General features: G+C 44.8%; 1 protein-coding gene across 3 annotated transcripts in view; it reads left to right on the top strand.

The window, feature by feature from the left end:
* The window catches only part of SLC44A5 (solute carrier family 44 member 5), a 159457-nt gene that overhangs the window by 31048 nt on the left and 105226 nt on the right, over positions 1–23183 (top strand). For 2 of the 3 annotated variants that reach the window (XM_072128549.1, XM_072128547.1), the window contains exon 1: positions 20304–20417. The exons of the other annotated variant lie outside the window; for it this stretch is intronic. In XM_072128549.1, coding sequence (XP_071984650.1) covers positions 20378–20417 — 40 coding nt within the window. In that variant the 5' untranslated portion in view covers positions 20304–20377. Of the gene's footprint in view, positions 1–20303; positions 20418–23183 lie in introns of those variants that run through there. 3 annotated transcript variants of the gene reach the window in all.

Below are 23183 nucleotides of genomic sequence, written 5' to 3'. Positions count from 1 at the left end.
TCCCGCCAAATTCTATGACATTGCCTGGTTATCTCTGCATGGGAGGCTTTTCGTCAAAGGAAATTTAAAATTCCTGAGTCTTTCTGATCGTATGTGCCCCCTAGGATGTCAGCAGGAGGAGACTATGGAGCACTTTACCACCGAATGCCAGGGAGGGAGGCAGATATGGCAGGAGGTGTCCCGCAGGCTGAATATACCAAGGCTGCAGTCTCTTAGATACCCAGATATCATCTATGGGGTAACATCACACATAACGGACATTGACCGGGGGACCATGTACCTCATTATCACCATCATAAAGTATTACCACTGGCACAACAGGACCCGAGTCTCCATCCACAGCGAGACCTTCCAGCACATGACCGCAGTCACACTCATTATGTCTGAGCTCAGGTGGATCCGATCCATAGAGATTGGGAAAAGTGATGGGAATAGAAAGTTATGGATGAATTTATGTCTATACTGATGCATCATGTAATTCTGTTTATTTCTGACTTTTTTTTCCCTTAAACCAGTGATGGACACTTAAGTTATTACAAATGTATTTTTGATGTATGATTTCTTGTAAATTCTGATAAGAATGTATAATGTATTTTGTTTGTTTTTACTAATAAAAATTGCCCCCTATGTACAGGAATATAACTACTATAATACTGCCCCCTATGTACAAGAATATAACTACTATAATACTGTCCCCTATGTACAGGAATATAACTACTATAATACTGTCCCCTATGTACAGGAATATAACTACTATAATACTGCCTCCTGTGTACAAGAATATAACTACTATAATACTGCCCCCTATGTACAAGAATATAACTACTATAATACTGCCCCCTATGTACAGGAATATAACTACTATAATACTGCCCCCTATGTACAGGAATATAACTACTATAATACTGCCCCCTATGTACAAGAATATAACTACTATAATACTGCCCCCTATGTACAGGAATATAACTACTATAATACTTCCCCCTATGTACAGGGATATAACTACTATAATACTGCCCCCTATGTACAAGAATATAACTACTATAATACTGCCCCCTATGTACAGGAATATAACTACTATAATACTGCCCCCTATGTACAGGAATATAACTACTATAATACTGCCCCCTATGTACAAGAATATAACTACTATAATACTGCCCACTATGTACAAGAATATAACTACTATAATACTGCCCCCTATGTACAGGAATATAACTACTATAATACTGCCCCCTATGTACAGGGATATAACTACTGTAATACTGCCCCCTATGTACAAGAATATAACTACTATAATACTGCCCCCTATGTACAAGAATATAACTACTATAATACTACCCCCTATGTACAGGAATATAACTACTATAATACTGCCCCCTATGTACAAGAATATAACTACTATAATACTGCCCCCTATGTACAGGAATATAACTACTATAATACTGCCCCCTATGTACAGGAATATAACTACTATAATACTGCCCCCTATGTACAGGACTATAACTACTATAATACCGCCCCCTATGTACAGGAATATAACTACTATAATACTGCCCCCTATGTGCAGGAATATAACTACTATAATACTGCCCCCTATGTACAGGAATATAACTACTATAATACTGCCCCCTATGTACAGGAATATAACTACTATAATACTGCCCCCTATGTGCAGGAATATAACTACTATAATACTGCCCCCTATGTACAAGAATATAACTACTATAATACTGCCCCCTATGTACAAGAATATAACTACTATAATACTGCCCCCTATGTACAGGAATATAACTACTATAATACTGCCCCCTATGTGCAGGAATATAACTACTATAATACTGCCCCCTATGTGCAGGAATATAACTACTATAATACTGCCCCCTATGTACAAGAATATAACTACTATAATACTGCCCCCTATGTACAGGAATATAACTACTATAATACTGCCCCCTATGTACAAGAATATAACTACTATAATACTGCCCCCTATGTACAAGGATATAACTACTATAATACTGCCCCCTATGTACAAGAATATAACTACTATAATACTGTCCCCTATGTACAAGAATATAACTACTATAATACTGCCCCCTATGTACAGGAATATAACTACTATAATACTGCCCCCTATGTGCAGGAATATAACTACTATAATACTGCCCCCTATGTGCAGGAATATAACTACTATAATACTGCCCCCTATGTACAAGAATATAACTACTATAATACTGCCCCCTATGTACAGGAATATAACTACTATAATACTGCCCCCTATGTACAGGAATATAACTACTATAATACTGCCCCCTATGTACAAGAATATAACTACTATAATACTGCCCCCTATGTACAGAAATATAACTACTATAATACTGCCCCCTATGTACAAGAATAAAACTACTATAATACTGCGCCCTATGTACAGGAATATAACTACTATAATACTGCCCCCTATGTACAGGAATATAACTACTATAATACTGCCCCCTATGTACAAGAATATAACTACTATAATACTGCCCCCTATGTACAGAAATATAACTACTATAATACTGCCCCCTATGTACAAGAATATAACTACTATAATACTGCCCCCTATGTACAGGAATATAGCTACTATAATACTGCCCCCTATATACAGGAATATAACTACTATAATACTGCCCCCCTATGTACAGGGATATAACTACTATAATACTGCCCCCTATGTACAAGAATATAACTACTATAATACTGTCCCCTATGTACAGGAATATAACTACTATAATACTGCCCCCTATGTACAAGAATATAACTACTATAATACTGCCCCCTATGTACAAGAATATAACTACTATAATACTGTCCCCCTATGTACAGGAATATAACTACTATAATACTGCCCCTATGTACAGGAATATAACTACTATAATACTGCCCCCTATGTACAGGAATATAACTACTATAATACTGCTCCCTATGTACAGGAATATTACTACTATAATACTGCCCCTTCCAGTGTTCCCCATCGCTCCTCACATGGTCTTGCGGTTATATTTCTGTATTGTGTGACTTTTATGTTACATTATTATTATTGAGCTGCCACATATTTGCAATGACTTTAGTGCGTTGTGTTTTCCTGTCTGATTGCGGAGCAGTGATATGATCAGCGTCGCTGTAGATGGAGGTGGCAGCCGCACTGAATACAAAGTATCGGAGCCCCCGCCCCAGGGCGACCCCCCTCCCCCCGGCCCGCTCCAGGGATTAGACCCAAATCTTCACTTTGTCTAATTAGGAAGAATCTATAGATTTTCTTCATCTTTTCAACATCCTCTGGACGTCAAGATGTCCTGACAACCTGCGCATCCAGATATTAATAAATCCGCCAACCCCTTAGTGACAGCACAAGTATCCACCGCCATGGACAACTACATGGGAACAGCCGCTCACACATTCACAAATCTGACAGCGATAATATCTGTGATTTCTCCGAACACGTCCTGAAAAGCGGAAAATATTCTTATACAGAGCAAATGTCAAATAAGAGCAAATCTAAAGAATCCGTGAAAAATTGTACCGCATTATACTACTTACGGTATAGTCTTGTACATAGGGGGCGGTATTATAGTAGTTATATTCCTGTACATAGGGGGCAGTATTATAGTAGTTATATTCTTGTACATAGGGGGCGGTATTATAGTAGTTATATTCCTGTACATAGGGGGCAGTATTATAGTAGTTATATTCCTGTACATAGGGGGCAGTATTATAGTAGTTATATTCCTGTACATAGGGGCAGTATTATAGTAGTTATATTCCTGTACATAGGGGACAGTATTATAGTAGTTATATTCTTGTACATAGGGGGCAGTATTATAGTAGTTATATTCTTGTACATAGGGGGCAGTATTATAGTAGTTATATTCCTGTACATAGGTGGCAGTATTATAGTAGTTATATTCCTGTACATAGGGGGCAGTATTATAGTAGTTATATTCTTGTACATAGGGGGCAGTATTATAGTAGTTATATTCCTGTACATAGGGGGCAGTATTATAGTAGTTATATTCCTGTACATAGGGGGCAGTATTATAGTAGTTATATTCTTGTACATAGGGGGCAGTATTATAGTAGTTATATTCCTGTACATAGGGGGCAGTATTATAGTAGTTATATTCCTGTACATAGGGGGCGGTATTATAGTAGTTATATTCTTGTACATAGGGGGCAGTATTATAGTAGTTATATTCCTGTACATAGGGGGCAGTATTATAGTAGTTATATTCTTGTACATAGGGGGCAGTATTATAGTAGTTATATTCTTGTACATAGGGGGCAGTATTATAGTAGTTATATTCCTGTACATAGGGGGCAGTATTATAGTAGTTATATTCTTGTACATAGGGGCAGCATTATAGTAGTTATATTCCTGTACATAGGGGGCAGTATTATAGTAGTTATATTCCTGTACATAGGGGGCAGTATTATAGTAGTTATATTCTTGTACATAGGGGGCAGCATTATAGTAGTTATATTCCTGTACATAGGGGGCAGTATTATAGTAGTTATATTCCTGTACATAGGAGGCATTATTATAGTAGTTATACTCCTGTACATAGGGGGTAGTATTATAGTAGTTATATTCTTGTACATAGGGGGCAGTATTATAGTAGTTATATTCCTGTACATATGGGGCAGTATTATAGTAGTTATATTCTTGTACATAGGGGGCAGTATTATAGTAGTTATATCCCTGTACATAGGGGGCAGTATTATAGTAGTTATATTCCTGTACATAGGGGGCAGTATTATAGTAGTTATAATCCTGTACATAGGGGGCAGTATTATAGTAGTTATATTCCTGTACATAGGGGGCAGTATTATAGTAGTTATATTCTTGTATATAGGGGGCAGTATTATAGTAGTTATATTCCTGTACATAGGAGGCAGTATTATAGTAGTTATATTCCTGTACATAGGGGGCAGTATTATAGTAGTTATATTCCTGTACATAGGGGCAGTATTATAGGGGTTGTATTCCTGTACATAGGAGGCAGTATTATAGTAGTTATATTCTTGTATATAGGGGGCATTATTATAGTAGTTATATTCCTGTACATAGGGGCAGTATTATAGTAGTTATATTCCTGTACATAGGGGGCAGTATTATAGTAGTTATATTCCTGTACATAGGGGGCAGTATTATAGTAATTTTATTCCTGTACATAGGGGGCAGTATTATAGTAGTTATATTCCTGTACATAGGGGGCAGTATTATAGTAGTTATATTCCTGTACATAGGGGGCAGTATTATAGTAGTTATATTCTTGTACATAGGGAGCAGTATTATAGTAGTTATATTCCTGTACATAGGGGGCAGTATTATAGTAGTTATATTCCTGTACATAGGGGGCAGTATTATAGTAGTTATATTCCTGTACATAGGGGGCAGTATTATAGTAGTTATATTCTTGTACATAGGGGGCAGTATTATAGTAGTTATATTCTTGTACATAGGGGCAGTATTATAGTAGTTATATTCCTGTACATAGGGGGCAGTATTATAGTAGTTATATTCTTGTACATAGGGGGCAGTATTATAGTAGTTATATTCCTGTACATAGGGTGCAGTATTATAGTAGTTATATTCTTGTACATAGGGGGCAGTATTATAGTAGTTATATTCTTGTACATAGGGGCAGTATTATAGTAGTTATATTCTTGTACATAGGGGGCAGTATTATAGTAGTTATATCCCTGTACATAGGGGACAGTATTATAGTAGTTATATTCCTGTACATAGGGGGCAGTATTATAGTAGTTATATTCCTGTACATAGGGGGGCAGTATTATAGTAGTTATATTCCTGTACATAGGGGGCAGTATTATAGTAGTTATATTCCTGTACATAGGGGACAGTATTATAGTAGTTATATTCCTGTACATAGGGGGCAGTATTATAGTAGTTATATTCCTGTACATAGGGGGGCAGTATTATAGTAGTTATATTCCTGTACATAGGGGGCAGTATTATAGTAGTTATATTCCTGTACATAGGGGGCAGTATTATAGTAGTTATATTCTTGTACATAGGGGGCAGTATTATAGTAGTTATATTCCTGTACATAGGGGGCAGTATTATAGTAGTTATATTCCTGTACATAGGGGGCAGTATTATAGTAGTTATATTCCTGTACATAGGGGGCAGTATTATAGTAGTTATATTCCTGTACATAGGGGGCAGTATTATAGTAGTTATATTCTTGTACACAGGGGACAGTATTATAGTAGTTATATTCTTGTACATTGGGAGCAGTATTATAGTAGTTATATTCTTGTACATAGGGGGCAGTATTATAGTAGTTATATTCCTGTACATAGGGGGCAGTATTATAGCAGTTATATTCTTGTACATAGGGGGCAGTATTATAGTAGTTATATTCTTGTACATAGGGGGCAGTATTATAGTAGTTATATTCTTGTACATAGGGGGTAGTATTATAGTAGTTATATTCTTGTACATTGGGAACAGTATTATAGTAGTTATATTCTTGTACATAGGGGACAGTATTATAGTAGTTATATTCCTGTACATAGGGGGCAGTATTATAGTAGTTATATTCCTGTACATAGGGGGCAGTATTATAGTAATTACATTCTTCTAAACACTTTGGGGCAGTATTACGGAAGTGACTTCTTAGTATTTTCCCTTATTCCCTTATTATGTGCCCTAAATTTGAAGTACGATATTTTTTATTGGTAAGATCCCAGTAAGAGGCAGAATTATCGCTGTTATTATGTATAACCACAGATAACACATTGAGCAATTATTGTTGCAATGTAGAAACTTGGCATAACTTCCTTTCCTGCCATCACTTCTGCTCTTTATACTTTCCCATGGTGTGAGACCTATGAGCCTGTGGTTCTCTCTCAGTCCAGTTTCCCATTGCTGCTGTGATATGATATGATGAAGATCACGTTTCATTCCAGGAGTTTCCAGCATTGTGATCCTGATAAATGTGGATTCTGAATACATAGTTACCGTGAGCTCCCCCTAGTGGTGCCTAAAGGCAGGAATTACCTTAAAGGGGTTTTTCCACTTTCAGAAAATAATTGATATTCTTTGTTTTATGAAAAGTTATACAATTGTCCAATATATTTTCTGTACCAATACTTCACCGTTTTCCAGATCTCTGCTTGCTGTCCTGCTATAGGAAACTTCTATGTATATATATATATCCAGTTGATAGTAATCTGTCCATGTGATGTGATGGAGGTGCAGGAGCCATTGGTATCACACGACCTCCTGCTACTCTCAGTGATGATAACGGCTCCTGCACTTCCATCACATCACATGGACAGATTACTATCCACTGGAAGTAAACTTCGAAGCTGTCTATACAATGACAGCAAGCAGAGATCTAGAAAACCATGAGAAATTGATACAGAAAGTAGAACTTGTAGAACTTTTCATTATACAGATAATATCAATTATTTACTAAAAGTGGCCAACCCCTTTAACAATAAAGGTTTTCACGAACAGCGCCAATGTTGTCTACTGGCCATGTCTAGTACTGCATTATCCAAGTAAATGAGGCAGAGCTGCAATACCGCATCCAGCCTGTGAATATAAGTGGCGCTGTTACTGGAGCATCCACATGATGGTGACAATTCTCGTTTTTCTTGCCCTTTAGTTGCTCGCAGTGCAGTCTCTATAGTGAATGCGGTTTCTGGCCACAAGTCGTCGCTGCCGGAGAATAATAAGAATTGTTTTTCTCCCGTTTGCAACAAAACGCTCATTTGTCACAGTCCATAAATAGCGGAATGTAACCGCAGGCAGATATCAGCCACAATCGCTGCCTCCATCTTACTGGTCACTCGCCCGGATCTCAGTCACATCGTGTACAATGGACCCATACGCTGCGACCTTTAACCTGCACTTGGGGGGGGGGGGCGCTAAAACGAAATCGTCTTCTGCTGATATATTGAGCTTATGGAGAAGACATTATTCTGATACATTGTAACAACAAACAGCTGTGAGAAGAATAAGGTCCTGCAGGCAGAGGTCTTTTAGATTTCCTGTCCCATTGATGGACATTGTGTAATGCTTGATTTCCCCTGTGGGGGCGCAATAGGAGAAATGAACACCTACAGAGATTACAGCTGATCACTGGGGGTCACAGCAGAGGGAACATATTGTGCAACATGGAAAATCACCTAAACTAACCCACAGCAACTAAATATATCTCTGAAAGCTGCTGTCATACAGCAGTACAACTATCCCTATATTGTTCTTTCCAAGGCCTGAAGAGTCTGTACAGTTAGATCACCATCTATGCACATGACCCCATGTGAGTCCGCTCATCATCTTTCCTCTGAACTGTGTCCGGCATATTCATGTTCTACTCATTCCCTTCTTTGAAGAGAATTCCCAAGGGAGGGATGAGCCAATTTCTCTCAGCCAATCACACGCAGGCAGCATCTCTCTCAGCTGTCAAACTGTAGTGCATAGGGCCCACCAGTAACAATTTTTTTGGGGCCCACCACTATACAGCTACATGCAAATATTACCATCTACAAATCCATAAGACTGACCCATTGCTCTAGTCGTTGCCTTCACCTGTTATGGTTCTAGGATCCCTGTCAGTCACCTGCTGACTGGCCATTGCCTTTAACGTAGGTCCTCTTGGTTTAGTGAGTCTACCACATATGCCCATAAAATAGGTCCTGGGGGCCCACCAAGCTCAGTGACCCACCGGTGGGTTCACCTGTACACCAGTCAGAGCCTGCCCTCAAACACTTCAATTAACTCCTCCCTCGGGAATCCACTTTTGCGAGTCACACACAGCTTCTCTCTCATTCCTGCGGAAGGGTGAATGATGGGACAGATCTGAGAAAGGAGGCTCCTTGTCTGGAGGAGGGGCTGAGCTAGAAGAACATGACATATACATAGGTGGTGAGTCGGCTTTAGCAAAGGACTGGGGAACTTTACAGGCATGGGGGGGAACAATATAGGGATAGCTGTACTATAATGGCAGTTTTCAGAGCACATGTAATTAAAGGGGATGTTTCTAGTAGTCTGTGTAAGTGCTATAAATCAGTAGTAGATGCCCTTTAATACTTTGCCTCATGAACCCCTTAGGTAAATGTGAAGCTAGCCTTGTCTGACACCGGTTCTGGCTTCAGATAGTGATCATCTGTGATCGCTAAGGACACCTGGTATCAGCCACACCATTCGCTCACAGTGGCCTCTAGTGGTAAAATGTGGTATTACATTCTGGCCATTCAAATATATTGTCCACATCATAATCCTCGCCGGCCCATAGAGGGGAGGGGCCTAATAGGTCAAGAATAATCCCAAATTATCTACAGATAGAGATATCTACAGTAGAGAAAATGACGTGAAAATGAAATATATAACTATATATACAGCGTCTAGTATATACATCTCCAGGTGGAGCAGGATGTGAATTCCAGGGACGTGACATTAGGTTGATGAGACGGGGGTGGGGGGTGGGCGGGGGAGCACCGCTATGTTACCATGTAGATTCCGGGATGGAATATTTGCCCTGCTTTCTCCTGATTGGCTGCTCCATGTTCTATTTTAGAAATTCTATATAGAGATGAGGGTGCGGATATGAATTTTTAATACACATTCCTCAAACCTTGGAAAGTAGAAAATTTCCTTATAGCTCAATCCGCAGCTGCTCCAATTATTTCAGAAAATGCAGTGGAAATGGGAGAAGGATGCAGGATTCTGGGGCAGGAGCGTCATCTCGCCTCTAGGTCACTACCTTTACAGGTATATAACGTAGTAACAAGTGCAGAAGCCCCTTTTTTGGAGGTTTCAGACCCCCATTAATCAAGTATCAAGCTGTATAAGGACTTTCCCCCAGAAACTGGAATATAAATCCATATGTCACAGTCCTGCTGCTACTAACAACATACACAAAGGTCTGATCACACATCTCTCCAGGGACTATACCTAACACTGGCTGCAGTCTGTATGGTCTAAACTGCTTATAGGTTCCCTTTAAGAATCCTGAGTTACAGATGTACAGAGGGCACAGTGCACAGCAGTGTAGGTACAAATGCTTATTTCACAGTCCTGCTGCTACTTACAACATACATAAAGGTTTGATCACACATCTCTCCAGGGACAATACCCAACACTGGCTGCAGAGAACACAGAACACAGCAGTGTAAGTACACACACTTCATGCACTTGTAGAAGCTACAATCCTGGAATATAAATCCATATTTCACAGTCCTGCTGCTACTTTAACCATAAATACAGGTTTGATCACATATCTCTCCAGAACTGGAATAGTAAGAACATATCACAATCAACATACTAGAATATCACTGCAGAAGCAATGTCAACAGCTTTATGTTCATACAGTAAATTAAGCAGCTCCTCTTGCCTCTCTCACAGCAGGAAATCCCAGCTAGATGTAAAGTAGCTGTAGAGATTTAGTCAGTGAAGTGTTAAACTGTCACCATCTCTGTGCCCAGCATTCAGTGTCAGCATCGGTGGTGGGTGCTTCCTGTCCCATCATCCTCCGTGGTCAGTCACTGATTGATTCTCTACTGCCTCCTGGTGGACACCGTACCTCCTGCTACCGTATTACACATCAGTACCCGATATTATTAGCATTTATGTTATATCTCCAAAAGTGGCTGATAGCAGAACAATAACATTACAATGTCATCATTCAGATTTCTCCACATTTCGAGTAAAAGTTGCATGAAGGTGTAGTAGTGAAGTAGTTTAAATTTTTGCCACATCTGGTGTAAAAGTTGCATGAAGGTGGAGTTATATCACAGTTTGTGTAAAAGTTGTATGAAGTTCGAGTTTTATGGGAAAATATGCAAAAAGTTTTCCAGGATGGGATAAGGAAAACCACACCTCTTGTGCTACCTTGTAAGGCAGCCCCCCTTATCACCAAGCATGACTTTCAGGAAGCCTAATGACATGAGGCAAGATTCAAACCAAACCAGTCTATCTATTCCAGCAGGAACAGACTCCCAGCTGTAGACGGCGCTGCTTCTACCTGGTTGTATCTCTACAGAAGAGCGCAGGGAACTGGTACTGCTGAGTGTAGTAAGAGCTCTCCTGTTATTACAGTTTATGTAAAAGTTGTATGAAGGTGAAGTTTTATTACAGTTTATGTAAAGTTGTATGACGGTAGAGCTTTATCACAGTTTGGGCAAAAATAACATGAAGGTAAAGTTTTGTAAGATTCGGGGTAAAGGTTGCAGGAAGATGGAGTTTTCACATTTTGTGTATAAGTTGCATGAAGGTGGACTTTTACAATAGGGAAGTTTAGGATTACTGCACACAATTTGTAGAGATGACGCCTCATCCTGTAATCTTCAAATTCGGGTAAGGCTCAGCTCGTAACCTCGTGTACCGGCTCTAGATTCTTTGGGGCTTATTTACTAAGGGTCACGGATCGCACTTTGGTCAGATGTTTTCGGGATTTGTGCGGCTTTGACAGGTATAACAGGTGTCTGCGCTGGGTTTGTGTCGCACGGACAATGCACTTTGGGTGAACCACAGCGGAGGGGTAGGTGAATGAGCCCCATTGTGTCCGGAGCTTTCTTAGATACTAAGTAGCTGCAGCTAATGGTCACGGAGCTGTGAAAGATGCACGTGATCGGTAAGGGTGATGCCATTTGGTCCATTTTTAAGGAGTCCGTTAAAAAACGCATGCGCTAAAATACGCATCTGTTTTTGACAGTTTTTACCAATTATCTTAATTAAAACTGGTCAAAATGCGGGGGCGTTAACAGGGGGGGTGTAGAGGGGTGTGACAAGTGGAGGGCGTGACAAGGGGGCGTGGAGGGGGAGTGACAAGTGGCGGCATGACAAGGGGGGCGTGGAGGGGGAGTGACAAGCGGAGGGTGTGACAAGGGGGGCGTAGAGGGGTGTGACAAGCGGGGGCATGACAAGTGGGGCGTGACAAGCGGGGGTGTGACAAGCGGGGGTTGTCCCGTTCGGGATGTTACTGGCCCAGTGGCGGTGCACTCGTTGCTACCAGTGATTTATCACAGGAGATCTTAAAGGGGTCGTCCACTTTCAGCAAATATTTGATAAGGTTTTTGTAAGGAAAACTTCAACAATTTTCCTATACACTTTCCGTATCAATTCCTCGTGGTTTTCCAGATCTCTGCTTGCTGTCCTGCTATAGGAAGCTTCTTTATTAACGCCAGTGGATAGAATCTGTCCATGTGATGTGATGCAGGAGCTCCTATTACTCCCTGAGATACTAACAGCTCCTGCACCTCCATCACATCACATGGAGAGAGTCTATCCACTGCACAGCAAGCAGAGGTCTAGAAGACCTGAGGAATGAATCCGCACTGTTGGGGGTAACATGTGATCTCTATATCTTTAGCTGTAGTTCGTCCTGCGGATCCGGCTGCGGGGAGGATCATTCGTATATTTTCATATATTTGAATAATTGTGCAGATTTTTTTGAAAAGGAAAATGAAATAAATGTTAGAAGATTTCAGGTAAAATCTGATGTAATTTTCACTTTCTCTCATCTAAAAATGTAACGAGGCTTCGCGCTCAGGACCCGGGGACTCGCGGCTTCAAGGGAAATAAGATGAATATATTTTGTTTTCCTAACTTCATCCAGGAGACACATTAGTGGCGGAGGCTGTGGGGGCGGCGCTGGTTTTCTTGTGATGTTAGTGGCGCAGTATTACAGGGTTACAGTATTATAATGTTACGGTATTACAGGGTTAAGTTATTACAGTGTTGCGGTATTATAATGTAACAGTATTGCGGTATTAAAGGGTTATAGTATTAGAGTGTTACAGTGTTGCAGTATTACAGGGTTACAGGGTTATAATGTAACAGTATTGTGGTATTAAAGGGTTACTGTATTATAATGTTACATTATTACAGGGTTACAGTATTACAGGATTGTGGTATTAAAGGGTTACAGTATTATAATGTTACATTATTACAGGGTTACGTTATTACAGGGTTACGGTATTTATTACTGGGCTCCTGACTTGCTGTTTGCTCAGGGCGGGTGACAGCGGACCTGCTATTCCTGTATCTCCATATACTCGCACATAAGGGGCAGTGTGAGCGGATAGTGGGGGTTGTAGCTCCTCATGTGAACATAACCCAACACTACAACATTAAAGGGATTTTCCCAAAAACAACTGGTTCCCGATTCCCAGCATCAGTTTGGAGCTGACCCAGAAGTCCAATGTGATTTACGGGTTTCAGGAAATCCCATGATCGCTGCCGCTTGTTCTGCCGCTGCCGAGTTCTGCCTAGAAACCCCTTTAATATGGAAACCCCATTTAAAGGAAATCTATCATCATAATCCATTATTAATAGCTCCAGGCACCGGGACTGTGGTATCCATGGCCTCCTTCCTTCTAAAATAAACTTTTAATGCTAATTAGTCTAAAGGGCCCCTGAGGGTGCTACCAGAGCCCCTCCATGCTGTTGCTTTCCAGACTGTTACACTGTGCAGGAGCACCCCCCCCCCCCCTTCCACTGTGTGATATTACAGTAGGCTGAGGGAGGGGGAAGTGGTAAGGAACAGGGGAGGCGTAGACAGTGTAACAGCCTGTGAAACTACAGCACAGAGGGGCTCTGGTAACACTACTGGCTCACTAGCTTGATTTTAAAAGTTGATTCATTCACGTGTTCATTGATTTTATATCTATTTTATTTATCCCTCTCAGTGCTATCTGCATGTTAAATTTGCAATGTGAACTACCCCTTAGCACAACCACCTCCATTATCTGTATAAAGTGCAGCTAAGAAATCGCTTTTACATTCCCTTGAATGCTTTTTCTATATAGCGCCAACATTTTAACAGTGGCAGTGCCTGGTATTGCAGTTTAGAGCAGATCAATTCCATCCAGGTGAAAAGACAGAGCTGCAATACCAGGCACGGCCACTAGTAAACATATGGAGCCGCATCTACCTCTTCCTTTGGTGCCTAAAATCATTTACTTTAGTTCATAAATGTTGGAGAACCCCTTTAAGTCTGGTACTTATTAGCGGGATACAGGTCCCCCCCCCCCCCCCCCGGGATAATCCTGCTGACAGGTCTACGAGCCCCCGAGCATCTGCACTGCCTCATGTTTTATTACTTTTAATAACATTTGTAAATGCAGCGGAGTCTGACACTTGTTATATATAAGTATCAGGTAAGTATTGCAGCCTCTGTGGGGTCATACTCTCCTCTGTGGGGTCATACACTCCTCTGTGGGGTCATACTCTCCTCTGTGGGGTCATACTCTCCTCTGTGGGGTCATACACTCCTCTGTGGGGTCATACTCTCCTCTGTGGGGTCATACTCTCCTCTGTGGGGTCATAGTCTCCTCTGTGGGGTCATAGTCTCCTCTGTGGGGTCATTCTCTCCTCTGTGGGGTCATACACTCCTCTGTGGGGTCATACACTCCTCTGTGGGGTCATACACTTCTCTATGGGGTCATACTCTCCTCTCTGGGGTAATACTCTCCTCTCTGGGGTCATACACTCCTCTGTGGGGTCATACACTCCTCTATGGGGCCATACTCTCCTCTATGGGGTCATACACTCCTCTGTGGGGTCATACTCTCCTCTGTGGGCTCATACACTCCTCTGTGGGGTCATACTCTCCTCTGTGGGGTCATACACTCCTCTGTGGGATCATACTCTCCTCTGTGGGGTCATAGTCTCCTCTGTGGGGTCATAGTCTCCTCTCTGGGGTCATACACTCCTCTGTGGGGTCATACACTCCTCTGTGGGGTCATACACTCCTCTATGGGGTCATACACTCCTCTGTGGGGCCATACTCTCCTCTATGGGGTCATACACTCCTCTGTGGGGTCATACTCTCCTCTGTGGGGTCATACTCTCCTCTGTGGGGTCATATTCTCCTCTATGGGGTCATACTCTCCTCTGTGGGGTCATACACTTCTCTATGGGGTCATACTCTCCTCTCTGGGGTCATACTCTCCTCTCTGGGGTCATACACTCCTCTGTGGGGTCATACACTCCTCTATGGGGCCATACTCTCCTCTATGGGGTCATACACTCCTCTGTGGGGTCATACTCTCCTCTGTGGGGTCATACACTCCTCTGTGGGGTCATACACTCCTCTGTGGGGCCATACTCTCCTCTGTGGGGTCATACACTCCTCTGTGGGGTCATACTCTCCTCTGTGGGGTCATACTCTCCTCTGTGGGGTCATACACTCCTCTGTGGGGTCATACACTCCTCTGTGGGGTCATACTCTCCTCTGTGGGGTCATACACGCCTCTGTGGGGTCATACACTCCTCTGTGGGATCATACTCTCCTCTGTGGGGTCATAGTCTCCTCTGTGGGGTCATAGTCTCCTCTCTGGGGTCATACACTCCTCTGTGGGGTCATACACTCCTCTGTGGGGCCATACTCTCCTCTGTGGGGTCATACTCTCCTCTGTGGGGTCATACACTCCTCTGTGGGGTCATACTCTCCTCTGTGGGGTCATACACTCCTCTGTGGGGTCATACTCTCCTCTGTGGGGTCATACTCTCCTCTGTGGGGTCATACACTCCTCTGTGGGGTCATACACTCCTCTGTGGGGTCATACTCTCCTCTGTGGGGTCATACACGCCTCTGTGGGGTCATACACTCCTCTGTGGGATCATACTCTCCTCTGTGGGGTCATAGTCTCCTCTGTGGGGTCATAGTCTCCTCTCTGGGGTCATACACTCCTCTGTGGGGTCATACACTCCTCTGTGGGGTCATACTCTCCTCTGTGGGGTCATACTCTCCTCTGTGGGGTCATACACTCCTCTATGGGGTCATACTCTCCTCTGTGGGGTCATACACTCCTCTGTGGGGTCATACTCTCCTCTATGGGGTCATACACTCCTCTGTGGGGTCAAAGTCTCCTCTGTGGGGTCATACTCTCCTCTGTGGGGTCATACTCTCCTCTATGGGGTCATACTCTCCTCTGTGGGGCCATACTCTCCTCTGTGGGGTCATACTCTCCTCTGTGGGGTCATACACTCCTCTGTGGGGTCATACTCTCCTCTGTGGGGTCATACACTCCTCTCTGGGGTCATACTCTCCTCTGTGGGGTCATACACTCCTCTGTGTTGTCATACTCTCCTCTATGGGGTCATACACTCCTCTATGGGGTCATAGTCTCCTCTGTGGGGTCATACACTCCTCTGTGGGGTCATACTCTCCTCTGTGGGGACATACACTCCTCTGTGGGGTCATACACTCCTCTATGGGGTCATAGTCTCCTCTGTGGGGTCGTACTCTCCTCTGTGGGGTCATACACGCCTCTGTGGGGTCATACACTCCTCTGTGGGATCATACTCTCCTCTGTGGGGTCATAGTCTCCTCTGTGGGGTCATACTCTCCTCTATGGGGTCATACACTCCTCTGTGGGGTCATACTCTCCTCTGTGGGGTCATACACTCCTCTATGGGGTCATATTCTCCTCTGTGGGGTCATACACTCCTCTGTGGGGTCATACTCTCCTCTATGGGGTCATACACTCCTCTGTGGGGTCCAAGTCTCCTCTGTGGGGTCATACTCTCCTCTGTGGGGTCATACTCTCCTCTATGGGGTCATACTCTCCTCTGTGGGGCCATACTCTCCTCTGTGGGGTCATACTCTCCTCTGTGGGGTCATACACTCCTCTGTGGGGTCATACTCTCCTCTGTGGGGTCATACACTCCTCTCTGGGGTCATACTCTCCTCTGTGGGGTCATACACTCCTCTGTGTTGTCATACTCTCCTCTATGGGGTCATACACTCCTCTATGGGGTCATAGTCTCCTCTGTGGGGTCATACACTCCTCTGTGGGGTCATACTCTGCTCTGTGGGGTCATACACTCCTCTGTGGGGTCATACACTCCTCTATGGGGTCATAGTCTCCTCTGTGGGGTCGTACTCTCCTCTGTGGGGTCATACTCTCCTCTGTTGGGTCATAGTCTCCTCTGTGGGGTCATACTCTCCTCTGTGGGGTCATACACTCCTCTGTGGGGTCATACTCTCCTCTGTGTGGTCATACTCTCCTCGGTGGGCTCATACTCTCCTCTGTGGGCTCATACTCTCCTCTATGGGGTCATGCACTCCTCTGTGGGGTCGTACTCTCCTCTGTGGGGTCATACACTCCTCTGTGGGGTCATACTCTCCTCTGTGGGGCCATACACTCCTCTGTGGGGGTCATACATTCCTCTGTGGGGTCATACTATTCTCTGTGGGCTCATACTCTCCTCTATGGGGTCATGCACTCCTCTGTGGGGTCGTACTCTCTTCTGTGGGGTCATACACTCCTCTGTGGGGTCATACTCTCCTCTGTGGGGTCATACTCTCCTCTGTGGGGCCATACACTCCTCTGTGGGGCCATACACTCCTCTGTGGGGTCATACACTCCTCTGTGGGGTCATACACTCCTCTGTGGGGTCATACTCTCCTCTGTGGGGTCATACTCTCCTCTGTGGGGCCATACACTCCTCTGTGGGGTCATACTCTCCTCTGTGGGGCCATACACTCCTCTGTGGGGTCATACACTCCTCTGTGGGGTCATACACTCCTCTGTGGGGTCATACACTCCTCTATGGGGTCATGCACTCCTCTGTGGGGTCGTACTCTCCTCTGTGGGGTCGTACATTCCTCTGTGGGGTCATACACTCCTCTGTGGGGTCATACACTCCTCTGTGGGGTCATACTCTCCTCTGTGGGGCCATACACTCCTCTGTGGGGCCATACACTCCTCTGTGGGGTCATACATTCCTCTGTGGGGTCATACTCTTCTCTGTGGGGTCATACACTCCTCTGTGGGGTCATACACTCCTCTGTGGGGTCATACACTCCTCTATGGGGTCATACACTCCTCTATGGGGTCATACACTCCTCTGTGGGGTCATACACTCCTCTATGGGGTCATACTCTCCTCTGTGGAGTCATACACTCCTCTGTGGGGTCATACTCTCCTCTGTGGGGTCATACTCTCCTCTGTGGGGTCATACACTCCTCTGTGGGGTCATACACTCCTCTATGGGGTCATACTCTCCTCTGTGGGGTCATACTCTCCTCTGTGGGGTCATACACTCCTCTATGGGGTCATACTCTCCTCTGTGGGGTCATACACTCCTCTGTGGGGTCATACTCTCCTCTGTGGGGTCATACTCTCCTCTGTGGGGTCATACACTCCTCTGTGGGGTCATACTCTCCTCTGTGGGATCATACACTCCTCTGTGGGGTCATACTCTCCTCTGTGGGGTCATACTCTCCTCTGTGGGATCATACACTCCTCTGTGGGGTCATACTCTCCTCTGTGGGATCATACACTCCTCTGTGGGGTCATACTCTCCTCTGTGGGATCATACACTCCTCTGTGGGGTCATACTCTCCTCCGTGGGGTCATACACTCCTCTATGGGGTCATACACTCCTCTATGGGGTCATACACTCCTCTGTGGGGTCATACACTCCTCTATGGGGTCATACTCTCCTCTGTGGGGTCATACACTCCTCTGTGGGGTCATACTCTCCTCTGTGGGGTCATACTCTCCTCTGTGGGGTCATACACTCCTCTGTGGGGTCATACACTCCTCTATGGGGTCATACTCTCCTCTGTGGGGTCATACTCTCCTCTGTGGGGTCATACACTCCTCTATGGGGTCATACTCTCCTCTGTGGGGTCATACACTCCTCTGTGGGGTCATACTCTCCTCTGTGGGGTCATACACTCCTCTGTGGGGTCATACTCTCCTCTGTGGGGTCATACTCTCCTCTGTGGGGTCATACACTCCTCTGTGGGGTCATACTCTCCTCTGTGGGATCATACACTCCTCTGTGGGGTCATACTCTCCTCTGTGGGGTCATACTCTCCTCTGTGGGGTCATACTCTCCTCTGTGGGATCATACACTCCTCTGTGGGGTCATACTCTCCTCTGTGGGATCATACACTCCTCTATGGGGTCATACACTCCTCTGTGGGGTCATACACTCCTCTGTGGGATCATACACTCCTCTGTGGGGTCATACTCTCCTCTGTGGGGTCATACTCTCCTCTGTGGGGTCATACTCTCCTCTGTGGGGTCATACACTCCTCTGTGGGGTCATACACTCCTCTATGGGGTCATACTCTCCTCTGTGGGGTCATACTCTCCTCTGTGGGGTCATACACTCCTCTATGGGGTCATACTCTCCTCTGTGGGGTCATACTCTCCTCTGTGGGGTCATACTCTCCTCTGTGGGGTCACACTCTCCTCTGTGGGGTCATACTCTCCTCTGTGGGGTCATACACTCCTCTGTGGGGTCATACTCTCCTCTGTGGGGTCATACTCTCCTCTGTGGGGTCATACACTCCTCTGTGGGGTCATACTCTCCTCTGTGGGGTCATACTCTCCTCTGTGGGGCCATACTCTCCTCTATGGGGTCATACACTCCTCTGTGGGGTCATACTCTCCTCTGTGGGATCATACACTCCTCTGTGGGGTCATACTCTCCTCTGTGGGATCATACACTCCTCTATGGGGTCATACACTCCTCTGTGGGATCATACACTCCTCTGTGGGGTCATACTCTCCTCTGTGGGGTCATACTCTCCTCTGTGGGGTCATACACTCCTCTGTGGGGTCATACACTCCTCTATGGGGTCATACTCTCCTCTGTGGGGTCATACTCTCCTCTGTGGGGTCATACACTCCTCTGTGGGGCCATACTCTCCTCTGTGGGGTCATACACTCCTCTGTGGGGTCATACTCTCCTCTGTGGGGTCATACTCTCCTCTGTGGGGTCATACACTCCTCTGTGGGGTCATACTCTCCTCTGTGGGGTCATACTCTCCTCTGTGGGGTCATACTCTCCTCTGTGGGGCCATACTCTCCTCTGTGGGGCCATACTCTCCTCTATGGGGTCATACACTCCTCTCTGGGCTCGTACTCTCCTCTCTGGGCTCATACTCTCCTCTGTGGGGTCATACACTCCTCTGTGGGGTCATACTCTCCTCTGTGGGGTCATACTCTCCTCTATGGGGTCATACACTCCTCTCTGGGCTCGTACTCTCCTCTCTGGGCTCATACTCTCCTCTATGGGGTCATACACGCCTCTGTGGGGTCATACTCTCCTCTGTGGGGTCATACTCTCCTCTATGGGGTCATACACTCCTCTCTGGGCTCGTACTCTCCTCTGTGGGGTCATACACTCCTCTGTGGGGTTGGGGGAGGTATATTTTCGGCCGGTGTGTGAGCAGTGAGGGGAAGGTGTGATGAATCAGTGTGTGGGCCGGGCCCCGTCCTCCCGCAGCAGCCGGAGCCTCTGAACAGGTTTATTTTTAACCTAGTTATAGAGAGTGTTGTGCGCCTCCTCATGTGCCGCTCCTAAATATCCCGGAGGAGACGCTGCAGGAACATGGCCAGTGCCGGGGAGGAGAACTACTACGGGAAACACGGTGAGAAACCTTCTGTCAGGTGCAGATCCTATAGGTGTCCTGTGGTCGCTCAGAGGGCGATCAGACGGGTTACTATAGGATGTATAGGATTTAATCCGACTAAACAAATACATTGTATTATACCCTGTGACCCGTGTGACCCTGTGACCCGTGTGACCCTGTGACCCTGCGATCGCGCGGGATGATACGACACAACATTACAATGTATCTCCCGGTCATTGGTCACAAATCACTGGCGACTTTTATGATGGATTTACGTTGCGTGTGAATGCGACACTTTGTTGGTTTTCCGGTTTCTAAGTTTTGGGTTACAGTCTGGGTTTAGTCCGAATTTCACATTTACCATCAATCACCGGATCCGACTCCTTTATTAATATTTGTGACCACCAAGAAGTTATTGCGACTTCTAGTTATAAAAAAAACAAAGATACAGTGACAAAAATTGTGACACCCGTAAAAGGGTTTTTACCTGGGGGGAGGGGTGGGGGGGAGTAATAAAAGTAAAAGCTGCTTTCGGTGACTCTTGACTCTCCTGACATGGCGCCAGGTATCGGCTGTTGTGTGACCGGTGAGTGGCTTTGGCCGTCACACGAGCAGGAGGCGCCGCTCTTGCCCTGGAGGACTCCGCAGGTCCTTGCGAATGTCCTGTTGATGTTGATCAGATAAGTGTAATGCCCCTTTTCCCCTGCGGTGGCGCTGCAGTATAATGAGACACTTCCTGCAGGTCCTTCTATATCTGATCGCCGGGGATCAGAGGTGCGGGACACATTCCGATCAGTTCTACATTGGCCGATGCTTCGTTACTGGTGATTCGTTATGGTAATTATAATAATGTAATATTATAAATACAATGTCATAATAAATATATAACAATCTATTTCATTCTTGATGTTTTTATAGTCGTTTACATTTTATTTGCAGTTGCTCCGTCTAAATAAAATGTAAACGACTATAAAAACATCAAGAATGAAATAGATTGTTATATTTATTATGACATTGTATTTATAATATTACATTATTATAATTGCATTATCTGATTGGCTGCAGTAGTCACCTGACACTTGTGGCCTGTGACCGGATGCTGCGTTGGGGACTTGGGTTTGTCGGTGACTTTTAGTTTTTTATCAGTTTTTTTTCGGTAGAGATCACCGTTTAGCTCATTGCTGTAGCAGGACTGGCGGGAGGTGAATCTCTGGTCCTGATGATCTTCATTTTATCTCCTATTCTGTGGATTGAGATGAAAGAAGTTAAACCCCTTTAATACAGCAAGATCCCCCCTCTATAAACAGCGCCTCTCATGTCCCGGAGGACTCAGCATGTCCTGGTCCACCATAGACAGCCCATTGTATAGTGTAATACCACATTTCCCCTGTGGTGGCGCTGCAGTAAGATGAGACACTTCCTGCAGGTCCTTCTATATCTGATCGCCAGGGATCAGAGCTGCAGGAATCTCTATGATCATCTTCTAGGAGCTCGTTATCGGTGAGATCTGAGTAATTAGGGACATTCGTTAGGATAATTGCTCAGTGTAAATGAAATGAAAACAATAAACTATAAAAACATCGTGAATAAAATAGATTTTTCGGGGATAAGATTAGAGCCATCCGTTACCCGTGCGCTGACGGTTATTGCTTTGCTTGTTAGTTGTTAATTGTCGTCTTAACGAACATCATGTCCTGCAGATGCTTGGTGGATACAGACTTAAAGGGAACCTGTTCTTAAAGGTCTATTTGGGACACTAAACCGCACAGTGGCTCAGTGGTTAGCATTACAGTCTTACAGCATGGTGGCTCAGTGGTTAGCATTACAGCCTTGCAGCATGGTAGCTCAGTGGTTAGCACTACAGCCTTGCAGCATGGTGGCTCAGTGGTTAGCACTACAGCCTTGCAGCATGGTGGCTCAGTGGTTAGTACTACAGCCTTGCAGCATGGTGGCTCAGTGGTTATCATTACAGCCTTGCAGCATGGTGGCTCAGTGGTTAGCATTACAGCCTTGCAGCATGGTGGCTCAGTGGTTAGCATTACAGCTTTGCAGCATGGTGGCTCAGTGGTTAGCATTACAGACTTGCAGCATGGTGGCTCAGTGGTTAGCATTACAGCCTTGCAGAGCTGGGGACCTGGTTTCAAGTCCCAGGGTCAACATTTGCAAGAGTTTGTATGTTCTCTCTGTGTTTGGGTGGGTTTCCTCCGGGTCCTCCTGTTTCCTCCCACACTCCATATATACTGGTAGGTTAATTAGATTGTGAGCCCCATGGGGACAGGGACTGATCTGGCAGCTCTGTGCAGCGCTACAGAATCTGTGTGCGCTATATAAATAAAGGAATTATTATTATTATTATTATTATGAAACCCGGCGGTAAGTGTCCGTTTCCCTGCAGTGCCTCTAGAGGGGAAATTATGTATTACACTGCGATCCATTAGTCGTCTGCGTCATGAAGGACAGGACAGATCCAGATCAAGAGACGCTCTTGTTGGGGGGTCCTACCCTCACACATCTGCTGTTCTTAGCAGAGAACAGGAAGCAGACAGCGCCTTTCCCTGTGTAGTGGCTGAATCAAGTCACTGCAGCTTAGATGCCATTCAAATAAGAGAGAAAATCTGCAGTACCCTGATCTGACCACTCTACAGAGAATGGCGCTGTCCTCATGTATATCATGTGCTGAGTGCAGCCGATCTGTGTGTGTGTGTGGGGGGGGGGGGGGCGGTGGCTGCTGGACCTCTAACATCTATTCTATGGAATTGTTATCTAGACTTTTAGCCATTCCCT

Source organism: Engystomops pustulosus, chromosome 10, assembly GCF_040894005.1.
Source record: "Engystomops pustulosus chromosome 10, aEngPut4.maternal, whole genome shotgun sequence".
Lineage (NCBI taxonomy): Eukaryota > Metazoa > Chordata > Amphibia > Anura > Leptodactylidae > Engystomops > Engystomops pustulosus.
This window is presented reverse-complemented; position numbering and strand designations above follow the sequence as displayed.